Source organism: Anastrepha ludens, chromosome 5 (genome assembly GCF_028408465.1).
Source record: "Anastrepha ludens isolate Willacy chromosome 5, idAnaLude1.1, whole genome shotgun sequence".
Lineage (NCBI taxonomy): Eukaryota > Metazoa > Arthropoda > Insecta > Diptera > Tephritidae > Anastrepha > Anastrepha ludens.
Genome location: NC_071501.1, coordinates 43,497,323 through 43,515,805, shown reverse-complemented (window position 1 = coordinate 43,515,805; position 18,483 = coordinate 43,497,323). Strand labels below are relative to the sequence as shown.

The 18,483-nt window shown below is 32.4% G+C and overlaps 1 protein-coding gene across 4 annotated transcripts in view; it reads right to left on the bottom strand.

Annotated features, from left to right (window-relative positions):
- Positions 1-244: 244 nt before the first annotated feature.
- The window catches only part of LOC128864295 (brain tumor protein), a 54,063-nt gene continuing 35,824 nt past the window's right edge, over positions 245-18,483 (bottom strand). For 3 of the 4 annotated variants that reach the window (XM_054103891.1, XM_054103893.1, XM_054103894.1), the window contains exons 2-3: positions 13,313-13,492; positions 5,359-13,239 (exon numbers count right to left, since the gene is read on the bottom strand). In XM_054103891.1, coding sequence (XP_053959866.1) covers positions 10,120-13,206 — 3,087 coding nt within the window. In that variant the 5' untranslated portion in view covers positions 13,207-13,239; positions 13,313-13,492 and the 3' untranslated portion in view covers positions 5,359-10,119. Of the gene's footprint in view, positions 2,256-5,358; positions 13,240-13,312; positions 13,493-18,483 lie in introns of those variants that run through there. The other variant, XM_054103895.1, reaches the window with a different exon arrangement.

The window sequence follows — 18,483 nt, the reverse complement described above, 5'->3', positions numbered from 1 at the left end:
GGATTCTCATATCCTCCATGTTCTAATTATTTTTTTTTTAACAAAGCAATATTAAAATTGATTAATAATTTAAATTATACTTATATTTACTTCTTTTGCGTTAACATTTCGCATGCTGATCTGTTTCGCGATATAAATGAATTAATAAATAATTCTAAAGGTAGAACAATTCATTTAAGTTTATAAACTAATAGGAGCGTTTCTATAAAAAAAATAACACAACTCATACATTTGTATGTATGTATATAGAAGAGCTACAATGAAATTTTTCTTATTATGCCATATATAAATTATTTAACCCCAACAAAAATACCAGCGTAATTTACTTATTGTAAAACCACTAACTAAAGTTTAATAATAATATTAAATTCAATAGAGAAATTCGAAATAAAATAGGCAACGATATTTGAGAATTTTGGATAAACAGCATCAGCGGAGGGCCGTGAACCGGACACACCGGCGGCGTTACACATAATGGTGATTTACAATAATTAATAATCATAATAATAAACAACAAATAGAGTTGTTTAAGCAAGTATGTACTTAGTGCGTATGTATGTACTTATTTACGTTGTATATGTACGTACAAGCTTAGAAACGGATAGTGCTATATGGTTTTATTTTTATCATCTAATCATTACAAATTTTAATTTCATTACATTACTATTCACACATGCTACTATTTAAATACCAAGAGAGCTGTTTTAGTATTTTATGTAATAATAATAATAATTATAATAATAATTCAGGGTATTTTAGGGAAATTTTTTCAAAACAAGACTTCAATAAATAACATGGGAGAAGATGAAACCTACAGACATATATTATTGGAAGGTAGGTCCAATATAATCCAATTGCAAAACAAAATATGTTTAAAGTACGGACTGGTAAAATTGACAAGACAATGCGATATATTTGATAGATTGGAACGCAAATTTTGTGAAGTAAAAGTTACAACTTCAAGAGATAGAAGTTAAATTATATGGATGCTAGAACCAGTACTTGTTTTTACCACATTCATCCCGAATTCCATGATATATTCAAGTTTAGAAAGGAAGACGATTTTCCACGGCGTGGAAAAGTACTTGCTTTTCTTATACTCGTATTAAGATTGAATTTAATGAGATCATTGGAGATTCAAGATTCAGATATCCCTCATGAATGTGATTTGGAGAAGGAAGTATTTAAAGGTACAAAGTTCAATAAATCAATGGAATAATGATCATAACACAAAAAAAAAAACAAATAGTACCGACACGACTTGCATCCCGAATGTGGCGTCGTGTTCGGTATACGGGCGGGAGAGTAGCGTGGGAATAATAATAATAATAGCTACTAATAAGGTTTCGAACAATAGGGCAGTCAATCAATTCATTAGTGTTTACTTTCGTATATTTCCCATCTATTGGTAATGGTATTTTTCCAACGCATTTTTATAGTATTCGATATTTTTATAAATCGAAAAATGTATGTAGGTATGTATATATGTATATGTTTTAGGTAGTTTATCGGCAATCTCACCTAAAACTATTAGTAGAAACATAGGCATTTATGAGTCTATTGGTCGGTATTTCCATATTTCTTTTTATATGTATATACTTATGAAGTAATGATATATATAAAAGCCAACAATTACACTTAAACATTTTAGGTTTTACGTTCACTCTATTGATTTCTTTTCTCAATATTTACTTATAAGCTACAAGAGTAAACATCAATCTTACAAATGCATACAAAAATATTAATATTTTTTTTTTATTTTTTATTTTTTTATTTTTATTTTATAAACTCTTTATTCGTTTCGGCAGGAGAAATATAAAAAGCCAACTTTTGCTAGATAGCATAAAAATAATTGCGCGACCATAAAATTGGTAGATACATTTTAATAATAATAAAAAAACAATTACATTCTAAACCGTTGTATTAGAAAACATCGCAGCGAAACATTGGAGTTACACACACACACACCTGCACTTACAACGTTTAAATTTTGGATTTGCAGTGGATAAGTAAGTGTGCCGAAATGCGGGTGTGTAATTTTAAATTTCAAGATTTTGGTTTTAAAAATTCCCTAAATGAGTCACTCTTCATAAGTTCTTAAAAAACTTGTTTCGCTTTAAGTGTTTTTTGTTTTTTAATTTCTTCCCCTTTTTAATTTTACTTCACTCGACGCTGTTTTATATTTTTCATATTTCGTTAAGTTTGTCTTGTATTTCCTTTTATATATTTAATGTAGAACAGTCTAAATGTTACAACTGTAAAAAAATTAAATAAAAAGTAAAACAAAAAAATTAAGCAATATTATATTAGTTAATAGGAAACAAAAAAACAATTACAATAAGTGTATATATAAATTACTGCGGAGTATTATTTGCTTTTCTTAAGTAACAATTAAATTTTTTAAAGTAGCTCAAAACATACATATATTTACATACATGAATATGTATGTATGTACGCTATATGATTATGCAAAATACAGACTTCCAAATAGGTAAATTAATTGAGTGATCAATTTTACGCTATCGCAGTCACATTTAAATTTCAGCAACTAAAAACTAGAATCAAAACAGAGAAAAGTAATCGTCGTTATATCAATCCTTAATTATCCGGTACAAAATGCAAAATAAAAAACAATTAACTAAGCGTTTAAAAATTAAATTCAAATGATAAAAAACCAAATTCGCGTTAAATTCGATTAACATTTAACTCAAGCATACAAATAGATTTTATATGTATCTTTGTATATGTATATGTAGTTATGTAGTTACGAACATTTCAGAACCTTCATTCGATAAAGTACAAAAGGGTTATGTAAAGGATTGCAATATTTGTATGTATGTATGCTTGTGTATATAGCTATGTAAAACACTACTTTTTTAGAAGCATCACTCTCATTATACATATTTATAATATAAATGTGCATGCAAAAATGTTTGCACGTAAAAATATACGTAAACATGTGTGGGTGTAAGAATGTACATATGTATACATATAAATATATATATATATATGTATATATAATATATATATGTATATATATATAGATATATATATATATATTCTAATTTTTAATGCATATAGAACAACTATATATATGTATGCAAGTATTCTATACTATATTTTAAGATATTACAAATAACATTTAAACTCACATACGACGACCTTATCGTTGGATTGTATGTATGTATGTATATGTATACGAATGTTTATAAAATCAGTCATATAGTAAAATATTTTTATCCATTGAACATTTATATATATATATATATATACATGTATGTATATATATATGTACATATGTATATATTCTATGGATCTACTTATTACTGCAGTAGAAATAGTTTCAATAGTTAGTTATAATAAAAAATTAAAAAAACAAATAAAACTAAATTAATCAATTACAATCTAATATTCAAGAATTTCCATTGCATATTTATATACAATATATATAAACCTAAATATGCATATGTGACAATTGGTACATGTTATGCATGCTGCTAATATGTATGTATATGCTACGTAATCTATGCGCATACATGTACATAGTCTTGGCTTAATATGTTACGTGTAGCAGAACGGATTTTATATTCCCACTTTCCATCCGCTACTATATACTGTGTTGTACATATTAATGGAATATGACCACTAAACTTCTGGAAAAACCAAAACAAAAAACGTATTCTACTTACTAAAATAACTACAAGCTGATGTGCGCAGCAATTCATTCTAAATTGATTATCAACCCTTTCAAACATTTTTTTTTACTCAAATTGCAGGCTAACAAAAGAAAACAATGATATTTTAAAGTAACATCAAACTACTTTATACTTAATAACCATATAAATCGGATGTTAATTGCACACATGCAAAAATGTGGGCGCAAAATATGTACAGGGTGAGCCACACTAGCCGTGCGCATGCCTAATACTTCACCATTGACAAGTTTTGACATCAACACATTCAACCAAAGGTCGGTTGCGGTCGGTTCTACGTAACGGATTTATACAAGGACAAGGACTGTCACTCTAGCAGCATTCCTCAAACACTTATAGAGAATGTTTGTGCTGTCACAACAATAAAAACCACACCCCAGCTCGAGTTTTCACAAAGCTCTTCTTTCCAGATTATTTGATATGAAATATGCTTGATTTTGAGTGATGCCTATGAATATTTTCCTGCGGTGAACCTGGAAAATGAAAGTTATAAGCAGACGCGCACAGCAGTACCTAAGACCAACATCTAACCGTTTCCACGACAGTCGGTTCTACGTTAACGAAACGACCCGGATTTATATCCGGCCAAGGACTGTCACTCCAGCCGCATTCCCCGTACGTAAGTATGGGTAATGTTTATGCTGCTACAACAACAACCAACATCTTACAGTAAATAGCTGGTATATCAATCGAAACATGGCGAAATGAATATATTAAAAAAATATTTGATGATTTTTTACTTCATTGAATAGGCATGAATGTGTATTTTTCCCCCATTGATGCGCTTTTCTAGTATAGCACACCCTGTAAGCACTATTTGGCGTAACAGCGATTTTACAGCTAAAGTATTCATATAAATTATAAGTTATAGACCTTAATATATTAAAATACATTTACATATCTGTGGACTTTTGACAAAGCAACCTAATTTCATGTTGGTTACTTAAGCTATAGCTATGACAATTAGAAAATGTAGTATTTCATGAAAATTTAGTAATCACGTCGAAATTTGCGTGTTGCCTCATGTATGTGTGTATGTATTTGCCAAAAGTCCAAAGATATGTAGGCATAAAATCGATTTTTAAGTTGTATGAGGTGTCGCGAATTTTAGAATTTCCGCAGCAAAGCATACTAGTAATAGTATAATTTTGTATTCTTTTATAAATTAATAACCTTCTTAATCTTCTTCTTCCTTGCCATTCTGCACGTTTAATGCACTAATAAACTTTAACACCAGTTCGCTGCTGACTACCTAGTTTTTACGTTGATATATTTAAGCTGTATTTGAATTTTTTCTTCTTCTTCTTCTACAACGTTGATATTATTAGTTGGCTTTTGTATGCCCAGCGCACAACAAATGAGATCAATATTTTCAACATTTACATTTCTATAATATTATATAAACGCTTGGTGGAGGGAACAATCGGATAATATGCGCATCACTGAATAAACTTTTGAAAATAATTAATAAAAAATAAAAAAACAAAAACAATAAACAACCTTCCAACGAACAAACAAACAAACGTTTCATAGTAGTATCCAAAAAATTATGTCAAAAAATGTATAAAAGACATATTTTACTTTTCCTTTTCTTCGCACACTTTTTGGTACTGTACTAGTCTAAACAATTGTCGTCTTACCACCACTACAATGTCTGCATATTTTGGAATCAACGTATTTTTTTTTTTTTGGTTATGAGTTTAGTAGCATATTAACAACCAACGTTGCTTTTTTAATTCTTTACTTTTGCTTATTTATATCAGTGTTTTTTTTCTTGCTACATTTTTGTGTAGCTTAAGTTAGTATTTCATTTTGGAGTTTTAATAACATTTATCAAAAATATAAACACTACTTACAGAATTTCGAACTGTTTGTTTTTTTTTTTTTTGGTTTTGTAATAATCAATCTTATGTTCTTTTGCCGCTTTTTTCAGTTTTTAGTGTTAATAATAATTTGTGCCTTTTGTCCGTACTATTTTTTGTATTCTTAAACATTCCATTATTTTAAAAACCTTCTATAACTGGTAATTTAATAAACAACAGTTCAATAAGTATAATTCGAGTTAGATAAATGTATGTAGTAATAAGTCAGTTTGCAGCAGTGTTGATTGATTCCAAACATTTAAATAAGATTTTTGCATAATTTTGTCACATTTGTATATTCCTTCGGAATTTGCTGTTCTTCTCTCATATAATAGTAATGTATTTTACTGTACTTGGCCAAATTTCAAAAACATTTTATTTTAATAAAATCTTTCATTATATGTATTTCGTAGTTGTCAGTTACACATACAAAATACACTGTTAATTGGCATAATACCAATAACCATAACAATACAAAAATTTAATATGCATAAATATGTGAGCATACAAAAGTGGTTGGGTAGTGTTGCAGTGGATGCTAAACTTTTAATTCTTTTCCTATTCATAACAGTATTCTATAGTTTTTTGTTTCGCTGTTTATTTTACTTATTTATTTTTTTATTACAAAGAAAATCATTCGTAAACACAGCATATACAAGTATTTTTTTTTTTTTGTGTTGGCGATATTGCGTATGCATTTGCTTGTTAGATGACACACATGCACTATGTATATAATCATGATTAAAAGTACGAATCGGTAGTGTAAAAAAAGTTTTCAACACTTGTATGGTTTGAAATTCTTAAAAGCGTTACTTCGTAGTTGTCTTTTATAAATACTTTTTTTTATGAATATTTTTTTTATTGTTTCTTTTGCTGAATTTTGCGACCAATTTGTTATATGTGAAATATTTTAACTGTAAAATGGCATTTTTCAACTATTTTAACAACGTTGCTTCTTTTTGTATGTAACATTGAATAAATGATCTGACTGATAAGTTCAAGAGGATTGTAAAGACTATTAAATCAAAAGAATGTCAGGAAAAATTTACAAATTCCCTACGGTTGCAACTCGAAATCGATGCGACGACTACTAAGACCATTATTATTAAAAAATTAGAAAATTTTAAAGTTTTGCTTCTATCAGCCATTGCTAGGTTAGGTATATCTGGATGATCTAAATAGATCTCACAGCGACCACAAGGGTCCGCAGTGTTACCAGTGATGTTGGAGTCGTATTAATCAGCCATTATTAGTTATTTACAAAAATTGCGAATGGGACTTCCCATACAAATTTCTTAAAAATTCGCAATTAAAAAGTAAAAGTGGAAATTTGCCTTTATGACTTAACGTGGATATTTTATAAGAATCGATATTTAAATTTTTATTTCCTAGAAAAAATGTTTTGCCTTCGATATGCGCAAGTTAAGTGATTTTATTTTTATATAACTAATTTTACGGTATGTCTGAAAAAAACTGAAATGTTGCATTGTGAAAATTGCTAGATTATTCCCGCTTAATTGAGTACAAGCGTATTTCTTCTTCCAACAACCAAAAGCATTCAAAGAAAATGAAACAAAAGATTTGTTATCAAGAGAAATCAATTTTCATATTTTTTACACACTAAAAATGTGTTAACAAATTTTGTGCAAAATCAAGCGTGTACTAATTTATGAAACAACTATTTTAGTTGAAAAAACATTTTTTTTGTTTGTTTTTCAATTTATAATTGAACTGTACGGTTTTGAAATATAAAAAAAATTAAATTTAACACTCATAACATTTCGAAAGGTGCTCGACTATGTAATGTGCTGAAAAATTATAAAAAATACAAAGAGCAACATTCAAGAAAATTACTAAAAAACGCAAAACCATATTTTAAATATTTGCGAGGAGTTAGATAAAACATTTTCTTATTCATCGGCACTCTCAAAACGTGAAATAAATAAAAAATCCTAAAACACATAACATTTCGTATATAAAACTGTGTTAGCGAAAGAGATACGTTTCACCAAAATCAGCTAAGAAGCTAGGAATTTTGTTTACAATATTTGTGAATACGACTACATTCAGCTTAAAAACATTTTAAGTTATCAAAACAAAAAAAAAAAAAACAAAAGCAGCCATACTGAACAAATTTAATTGAAAATAATTTGAAGTCAAATCCACAATTCTGGCTGAATTTTTTTTTTTTTTTTTTTTTTTTCAAATAAATCCAAAGTGTGCAGTGCGTGCATACAGCCGAACTACTCATTTATTTTTAACGCATACCACATGGTAATATGCAATATAGTTAGAAAAATTTACTAAAATTTACAATAACAACAGAGTTTACGTGTTTTGCATAAACAATTTAACTGAAATGCGGTTTTAATACAAATGCAACATTTTCCTGGTGTATGCAAACTGGCGTTTTACTTATAAAGGAAATTTGAAAATTTAAAAAACAAAAACGTGGTCACAATTTCTTAACATTTTGCTATAGGATTTTTTTGTACATTTCAAAAAAACAAAAACAATATCGATAAAAAAAAGCTGCATTCAAATTTTTACTCTAAATATTTCATGCAAAAATTATTATTCTTTGCAAAACGTACAAAAAAAACTAGAGCCTGGCTATAGAAGGTTGGTATGTTCAAAATCACATTCGCATTCAGCAACTTTTTTCCTAACATAAATTTACTTTCATTCTAGAGGACACCAATCTGTAAGTGTATGTAATTACCATTTTGCAAATGGAAGAAGCGCGCAGTTGAGATCCAGAGTACTAGAATTGTCAACAGCAGGAGTCAACGAAAGCCAAAATTCGCTTTTCAGCTAAAATTAATACATGCATGTATGTATGATAGTGTGTGCGTACACATTACTGAAACATATGTACCTCTCAATCACACATACATATAGACAAACAGCAAACGATTTAGCATTTCAAGAATATTTGGCCACTAATAACTTTGCATAAAAGTACTACATACAAATGTCTACGTACAAACGAATGTGTAAATATATATATACATTTATATACGCAGCATTAAATTCGCATCTTTTTTCAAGCTTTTTTTATGAGTCTACATTTTAATTTAAATTCTGCAATTAATATTTGTTCAATATCGATAATTTAGTGCACACATATGTATGTAAGTGTTTTGCAATTCATATCTGTAACTGCATTTGGTATGTATGTAGGTATATACTATATGTATTTTGATTCAACAAAACTTTGTCGCCCATTGTCGGATGTTAAGTGAACGAGCCTACTATCATACTTTCCTACAAAGATTTAACAACAGCAAATATTTTGTTCAAAAGCACTAAACTTATGCCATAATAACATAATTATTTCCCGATTCCTTTCTGTATACTAATACATACATACGTTTTATGAAAACTTCTATACATTTACTATATATTTGGGTTGCATATATGCATGTACATAAATCATGAAGTGTGTTTTCCAATTTCGATGCAAAATTTGCAAAAACAAAAATAAACAAATAAGACGGCTAAATTCATACAATGCATATTTTTTTCAATCAATGCTTCTTTGTTTTTAACTAAATAAAATGACTACTGAGAAATTTACAAACTATTCGCTATATTATCTTCAAGTCTTATATGATTGCCAAAATGTATGTGTTTTTCGTTTGTTTTAATATTATTATTATTTTTTTTTTAACTTTTTTGCTTCATTGCGTTTAAATAAACGTTATTTTCTCTCTTATCCAATCTAACTTTCCGTTCTCAAAAATTTATTTATCAACATTTTATCAAAACATTTTATAGTGCAGAACTTTTTCATGTTATACACATTTTATTAATTATTCTTTAGTTATACTCGTACACCGAATTGTTCAGTTCAAGTAATAAAACCAAAATTGTATGTAAAAAAAAAACATAAAAATGTCTAAGTTAAAAAAATAACTATTATTTCTTAATATTGTGCTCGAAACAAAATGTCTATAATATACATACACCATTATCATTAAAAAAAAAAAAACAAATAAAAAAAACAAGTCAGTTTGTATAAATTATAAAAGAAATAAAATAAGAACCAGGAAATAGTATAAATATAACAAATAATTATTTAGTAGGTAATAAGAGAACCATTAACTCCGTCTCTGTATTTTTAAATTAAGTTTTGCTAATTTAATTCTAATATTTATTTTATATATATATTAAACTCAATAAATTTAAGCAGTAATAGTAAATCTACATATGGTCATTGAAGCAGTGTGTACCAGCAATGTGTTATTTGCGGTAGCTTGCTTACGAAGTATAAAAAATATTTAGCAGGACAATTGGGTACAACAAACATATGTACACTCTCTAAGTACATACAATGCATAATTCTGTATCAGTGTTACAAATATGTACGTATTCAGTCGTAGTGGCCAACGAGCAACGACCGCATACACTTAACATTTATTTAATGTTCAATTTACTGGCAATTAACGATTACTGTTTCGGTCCTGCTTTTCAGTGTTTGCCTCTGGATTTTTTTCATTTGTTACATCCACTTATTTTCTCTTTTGTTTGCTATTCCACACTTACATTACAATTGGTGGGACCTGCACATACCTGTAGATGTATAGACGGTAATCTTTGCTAGCCAACACCACACTGCCGTCGTCCATGAGCGCCACATCAAAGCATTGTGCATGCTTCACCTTCGATTCCAATGCGCTAACCAACTGCCCTTCCTGTGTGAAGATCGTCAAATTAAAGTTGTTGTGATTGTCAGCTATTAAGATTTCGCCATTCGCATTAATGCCCACGCCGATTGGATAGTTGGTAACGCCTTCGCCGCCAATCTGCCGCAAATACTGACCTTCATAGTTGAAAACTTTAACGCAATGTGCACGATTATCGCTTATGAATATCTCTTGCTTGTCATTCACCACAACACCATTCGGAAACTCTAAATGCTTGCTGCAGCCAAACTTGTGAATCACATTTCCATTCTGATCGAATATAATTACGCGCATCACTTTACATTCAACGACTATAATGCGGCCTTTGTTGTCAACAGTTACGCCACGTGGATGCTGCAGTATATTAGCACCGAACTTGCGTACAAATTGTCCGTACTGATTATAGATTTGAATTTGATGAGTTGGCGATCGTTCAGTGACAATTATATCGCCAGAGTTACGCACTACAGCGACACGATTAGGGTATAATAATTGAGAGTCGCGTTTACCACATTCACCAAATTGGAATTTAAATCTGCCCTCCTTATCAAAAATTTGTATGCGATGGTTGTTTGTGTCTGCAACAATTATGTCATTTTGAGCATTTACTGCTACGCCACTGGGTTCGGTAAACTGACCCTCCATGACGCCGAATTCGCCAAACTTACAGTGATAAATCATTTTTTGGCGTTTGATTTGTGACTTAGGTGGATAAGTGGAGGTAGAGAGCAGTTTTGAAGTCATATCGATTAGTGAGTCGGATGATGCGTTAGTACCTTGTACACTGAGTGTACTAAGTGCGCTGCCGGCTGTAGCAGAGCCCACATTGCTTGTCAAGGAGTTGAGAAGGTGTGCACTTGAAAAATGATCTGACGACGAGAAAAGATTGTCGCTGCCACCGTTGCTCCATTTTTCATAAGGATTAACACTAACATAAGATCCGATGACGCCGTTGACACCAGTTGAATGGTTATGGTATCGTTTAGCCATCAACTCCTCAAAAGTTGCATTGTTATTGGCGTTGACGGCGCCGCCATTACCAATCATATTATGATTACCGCTACGTCCAAGCATGCCACCTACAACATTGACACCACCAACCACGACACTGTTGTATGTGTTTTCAAGCAAACTGGCCGACAAACCCAAGCTAAGTGGCAAATGATTTGAACCAACACCACTAAGACCGCTGTTGTTGCTATTACTATTGGATGAGCTTTGAGTTGGTCTGGCAATAGGAGGCTGCTTCACAACTTGACCACTCATTGTGACAGCACCAACTGATTCAGAATTGCCTGGTCTAATGTAACCAAAAGTGTTGCGCACACCGGCTTGTATGGATTGGTAATTTGAGATAAATTCTAATTCAAGTGGCGATTGCATATCCATTAATGCTGTTTGCAATTGCTGTTCGAACATTTTTCTCATCATTAAAACGTCGGCAACGCTGTGTGTTTTCGGTGAACGTTCCACACTATCGCACATGTGCATAGCTTTCTCGATGAGTTCTTTAGAGCGTTGCAACGAAACACTGCTCGAAGCAACTTTACTATTATATAAGCTCTCTAGTTCCTTCAAAACCTCCTGTTTACGTTCATCGAGCATCGAACAGAAAAATTGATAAGTCTCATTGACCTCATTGTGTGCCTTCTGGTACTGCATTTTTATTTTACTTGAATTATTATCCGAATTACTACTGACAAGTGATACAATTTCGGCAATCTTACCCCGCAGTTCGCTCAAAACTGTTTGCAACACCGATTCGGACGTGGTCTGTTGTTGAGGATTGAACGAGGAAGGTGATGCTGACGAATTTGAGGGACAAATTGTCGATAGTTGATGCTCTTGTAGAAGCTCCGTCTCATGCAAGCCAGCGGGGTGTTCTTGCAGTGCACATTCATTACAAATAACCTTGCCACATGTGCGGCAATTATATTTCAGTGGTTCATTTTTATGTCGGCGACAAAAGGATGTGGAACGTAGTTGTGGCATCAGATTGCCGAATAGATCATCGTTACCACAAAGTGTACTACTATTGCTGCTATTCTCCAGATGCTCGCCATTGTCACCACCCAATAGAGATGCGCTACTTGTAGCCACGACATGCGAATTTAATACCATTTTAGAGAGCTGTGAAAATGATTTAGATATTTGTTGCTGTTGTTGTAGCTGCTGTTGTTGCTGTTGTTGTTGTTGTAACATCATAGTAAGAGAACTAGATAATTTTATATCGGCTGTGACCAGATTGCAGGACGTAGGGACAGTTAGATTTGTAGAAGTGGACGATGATGTTGGAGTAGTTGATGCGGTGGTAACATTATTTGTAGTTGTATCGAAGCCTTTAATAAGTGAAACATTATGACCATTAAAACAGTGCATAAACTGATGAGCTGTAACGCAATTGGCGCAAAGATAACTTATGCATTCATAACATCTCGCCACAGCATCCGATTGTTTGCTCTTGCAAGCGGTGCAACGCGGCACGGCGCCGCCATTAGCTGTAGATACGCTTACGATACTACTGGTCGAAAGTAAATTCTTGCATGGGCTTCCTTTCCCATTCAAATTGCTGCCGATAACACCAGGGCCATTATTACTGTTGTTACATCCAACAACACCACCAGGCCCCCCTCCTCCACCACCACCGTTACCAATATTATTGCAACTTTTATTACTATTGGCGCTGCTTGTACTGCCACAACCACTTAAACCACTACTAGACGATGATGATGAAGATGATACTGAAGCAGATATAGGATGATGTTGATTGCTTCCCGATCCTGTACTTGTAAATTCGTCACAAATAGCTGAGTCACTGACGGGTGGCGAAGAGCCGCTCAATGTAAGCGGAGAGTCTGATAAATATCCTGTGTGTTCACCGTAAGATTCTATAGAATTAGAGCCACGAATGGAGTCCAATGAGGGAGTGGGAGAAGTGGCCATTTTAGCAGGATAGCTAATTGACCAATATTGCTTCTAGAAAAAGTAATCAGAAAGAGTAAAATGAAAGCACCACTTGAATTACAAAACTTATATGAAATTTCATTACTTTTAATCCTTGTAAATGAATTTTATCTGCTTGCGTATGACCAAATAACTTCTAGCTTCCAATATTTGTATGTAAATATAGCGTGATAGCCTTTCCGTATATATTTACACAGTTGTTGCGTTTAATCAAGGTTCAATTTATTATCCACTTTAGTAAAAATGTAGTCATCATTTTTAAAAACTGTAAATAAAGAATAAAAAGGATTTTATTATAAAGGTAATAAAAACAACTGATTTATTAAAATTAATTCGTTGCAAAAAATTTGCAAATATTTATTAAAAACTTTTAATACATTCCACACGTAAAACCAATAGACAATAATTTGTAGTAGTGCCGCCAATGGCCCGGACAAAGCTAGTCGCGAACGAGTTGAACTACCTGTGTGTGATGTATCAAAGAGTACACATGCACTTACAGAAACTCAAAATATACTCTGCCAGTAGCAAGCAACACAAACGTTATATAGGTACTGTTAGACAAATTTTAGCTATTAATTTTTATAACCTTTCCGACATTTTTAAACGGGATGGCATTGCAATGAATGCAACTATACAATGGAACAAACAGGATTGCTTGCCTTCCTTGAAAAAGGCAAACTACCCGACGCAGAACAAACACCAATACAGTTTACAATACAAAAATAAGTGTTAATGACGAGAGCAATACAGACGACAGCTGCGACGAGTATAGACGACGGTACACTCACTCGCGCAACTTCCCTTGCAGATGTAGACGGCCAGATCAGGGTTGCCAGTGTTTGCATGTATTCACAAATAAAACATCAAAAATTATACAAACAGTCTCCCCTAAGGGGGGCGCCTTAAAAATAGAAGAAGCAGCACTTTATATGAGGCAAAATCGAGGTCTACTACAATTTACCTTTACTGTATGATTTTATTTTATCCGTCAATTCTAATCTATAAATTTCGTTTCTGTAAAATGTAATTGTAAATTTGAAAAATTGTAAACAAATCTGTAAATTGAGCTTCGCTGCTAGCTAATTTACTTTGAAGACTCAAAGCAAAACAGTCTCCAGAGGTGTAACTGCCAAAAAATACGAGTATACCTCACTTTCTTAAATCAAGTTTTCATGTTTAAATTATACAACTTATAGGGGAGGCGCGTTCTTCTTTACACAAAAGTAAGTTAAAACTTTAAAACTTTTTTTAAAAAGCTCAAAAATCACCTTTCTTTTAAATGAAAACAAATTTCCAACTTTGACTTTTACATTTTAAACTTTTTTTATTTGAAAATCAAATTAATACTGAATTCATAGCAATAAAACTTAATAAATCTGAACATATCCTTCAACATACAGCTGAAGTAGAAAGATGCCTTGGCTTGAAAACATCATGAAAAAGAAGCAATTATCCAAAATTCACTGAAGTCCCAGTTATGCGAAGAAAAATACATACTCCGATTTTATAACAGAAGAAATTTCCACAAAAATAAATTAGCTACAATTAGTTTACAACGAAGCAAATTTAACTCATATTTATTTGTGCGTACAGTGAAGTTAATAAAGTGGCTTCTTTTTAAAATTAAAACAAATGAACAAAAATCATTTTTTCGGATATTACTAGTTTATTCGAAAGAACAAACATTCAAATTACAGAAGACATGTAGCAGCCTCGGCTGGCTTCGCTGTAGCGCATTCTGTTAAAACAATGTTCCAAAACATTGGTGACGGTTCCTAACTCCATCACACGAATTGCTTGTACGAAATTCGACTTAAGGACCTGAATCGTTAGTGGACTGTTCGCATATCTTTCCTTCACGGCACCTCAAAAAAAAAGTCTCACGGTGTCAATTCGCTCCAATCGGTGTCAATAAATTCCGAGGTGGTCAAATGACATCGCCGAGACGGCTAATAACACGATTACTAAACATGGCACGCAAACGCAAGCGCACTCTCTGAGGACAAATTGCCTTCTCGACGATTACGTGCGAGCTTTCCGATTACCAGATGCATCAGTTTTGTTTGCTAAAAACTCTGTTAGCCAGTACTTAGACAAAATTTTACATAACTTATGCCAATTTGCTATGCCAGCAAGCCAACACGTGTTAGCAAAAAAATCAACTTAACTTGGAAAACATAGAGAAGTGTAGGTTTTAGATTCCTAAGTTAAATTTCTAAGTGCAAAAGAAGCCGTGAGCGAATTATGCTGCGACATCATTTTTTCACTAATATTTTTACAATATCACCCCAAATACACCATACAAAATTTTCGTACAAATGTAAAATATACATATGTATGAAGCAAACAAATAAGTACACAAAATATCGTGAGTGAAAAATATCGCTGGGGCAATCGTTATGATGTGCTAAGATTACTGAGATTACTGCTAAGTTTCTATAAAAACTAAGTAAAATTCAAGTCAGGTTAAGAGTGCTCCTACAAAGCCGTCGAGATGAAAATGCGATTCGTTAAAAAATATGAGTTTGTCCTGATGGTTAAAATGGAAAATGAAATTGAAGTTGGAAGAAGTTGAAGTTGATCAAAAATTATTCCCCTAAAGTGCATCACTCATGATTTTTATTCTAACATTGATGGCAATCTTCAAATCTACCCTAAGTGCAATTTCACGGATCTACTCGTCGCTCAGTTATATGCATGTAGTTGTATGAGTAACAGCAACCAGCGAGTACGCGCACCCTTAACGATTGTGTCGATTCGTTTCATTCCGCCTCCAAATCTCTCGCTCTCTCATGTTTTTTTTTTGGTAAAAATCAATATATATTCTCAAATTCAACACAGATAGGACCGCTTCTACAACCAAAAGAAATAATGCAATGCAAAAAATGTATCTTGCGAGGGAGATACAAATACAATTACATTCGAGAGGCAGACGCTTCCACACCCATAGCTTCATAAGCGCCCTATCTCTTAGGCGCATACAAATACATATTTCAACCAAAAACCGAACTGTTGAATGTTAGACAGCAAAAAAGGGTATTTTCTTCTTACACAAATAGTTATGTATGGTGGGTATGTACTCATACATATATGTATGTGTATGAAAATTTATTTGTGGAGCTCTACAGGTTGTGAAGCGGCGCAGTTTCATGAACTTTCGAGCCCCAACCAGAGCGAATTGTTGACGATAATATTCGTTGTAGCTGTGGGTGCGTTGCCATCCATTCGGTTATTAAATTCGCAACGATATAAAAAAGGACCTGGCTTTTCTACACATGTATGTATTTGTGTACACATACAAAATACATACGTATGTATACGAGCAACCTCCTTCCATGCATACAGAGTGAAGCCGAAATAAACTGAACTCCCTTTCAATGCAAGAACACATGCATCTGCATACATTATCTTACTTGTACTTATGTGTGTACATAAATAGAAGTACATATGTATGGATATCCATACTTCAACGTAAAAGAATTTTAGGATTTTTTCATCATGGAGGAAGCATTGACTAAAGCCACACATAATTTAAGTACAACAAATTTTGCACAGAAAAACGAAAATGATATAAAACTTTTTCGAAAGCCTTAATAATGCACTTTGATAACGTTTTCCTTTTGTATTTTATATGTTTCTAAATATAATAACATACATACAATTATGCCTATCTTTATGTACATAAATATGTATATGTACATAAATATGTATATGTACATAAATATGTATATGTACATAAATATGTATATGTACATATGTAAGTTCATAATCGCTATTCTATACCAATGACCGTTACAATTTTTTGACGACCATTTCGTATACCTGGATGTATGGCTGTATTGGCATAAGGGTTGATATGTATGTATGCGTATTATACAAATATGTGTCCACATACACACGAAAATCAGAATACACATGCATTATCCTTTATGTATAATATGCATTATCCCATCCATGAAGAGAAAGTCAGAACTGGTATTTTGTAATGATGTTTCTGCAAATGCAAACCTAGGGTTGTCGCCGTTCGTGATGGAGGCGTCTTGATCTTACAAATTGGTGAAGAAAATTAAGTCTCTTGGCATGATGCGTTCCCACGGCAGACGGTTCTACGTTACCGGAACGATCCGGATATAAATCTGGCCAAGGACTGTCACTCCAGCAGCAGCATTCCCCATACATGTGCGTAAAATTCATATGCTACTACAACAACATGCCGTATATGCATCGGAAATGTTTATGCTGCTACAACTACAAAAAAACATGCCAGGACGAGATAATTTAAATACATACATACTAGGGTGCTTCTTATTTCTCAACATTCGAAAAGTAGCCGCGTCAGCTCGCCATTCTCTTCTATCACCTAAATAAAGAAAGCTTAATTTTTTTTACTTCACTTTACTTTGTCCAAGTTTGAAAAAATTATACGCTTTTCTACAAATTATTAGAGACCGTCGATACGCCGCTATCGCGTATGGTTATACCTCATAAAACTGGTATAACTCATTATTATCAATGCTGCCAACTGTCTTTCAAGAGAATTCCATTAGCCCGCGTTCAAACAGGTAGACTTTTGTTGCTTCAACATTGCGAATTCTTTTTGGTGTTGCTCGTCGTGTTCATATACCTTGCAATTGTTAGTTTTTAGTCTAAAATCAACAACGGCATTGATAAGAACGTGAACACAAACGGTGTTGGCAGAGCACGAGCATCACAAGTAACGAGTTGAAGTAAAATATATTTACCTACATATGTATGTATATGGACGGGGTCTTAATGAGTATTAGATTAAATGCTTCCAAACAAATAAATTCTTGGCAGGGAATCGCGAGGCCTATTGTATGAGTTGAGTTGTTTAGCTGATTTTTGTTCATCTGCATGCACAAGTTCGTCAAAATAGTTATACGAAAATCTGTTGCAAAAACAATTGGTGTAAAGAAGTATTTTCGTTATAAGAAAAAACTTTACAAAGGACCAGTCGCAGTTTTCCTCCGGGCAACATGAATTCGTTAAAACTTTTTAAATATCTGAATCAAGTAAATCTAAAATAGCATTAGTTTCCAATAGCATTTCCAGAGTTTCCAAGGTAAGATTTCTGTTTCGCGAACTCATAACTATGTTATGATGAATTGACAACATTGTCATTATCAAAAAAATATATTACAGCAAGAAAAAAATACCACGAAATTAGAACTAAAGATCCAAGGCTAGAGAACAAAAATTAATACATAATCTACCCTCGAAAAGGGAAATCTG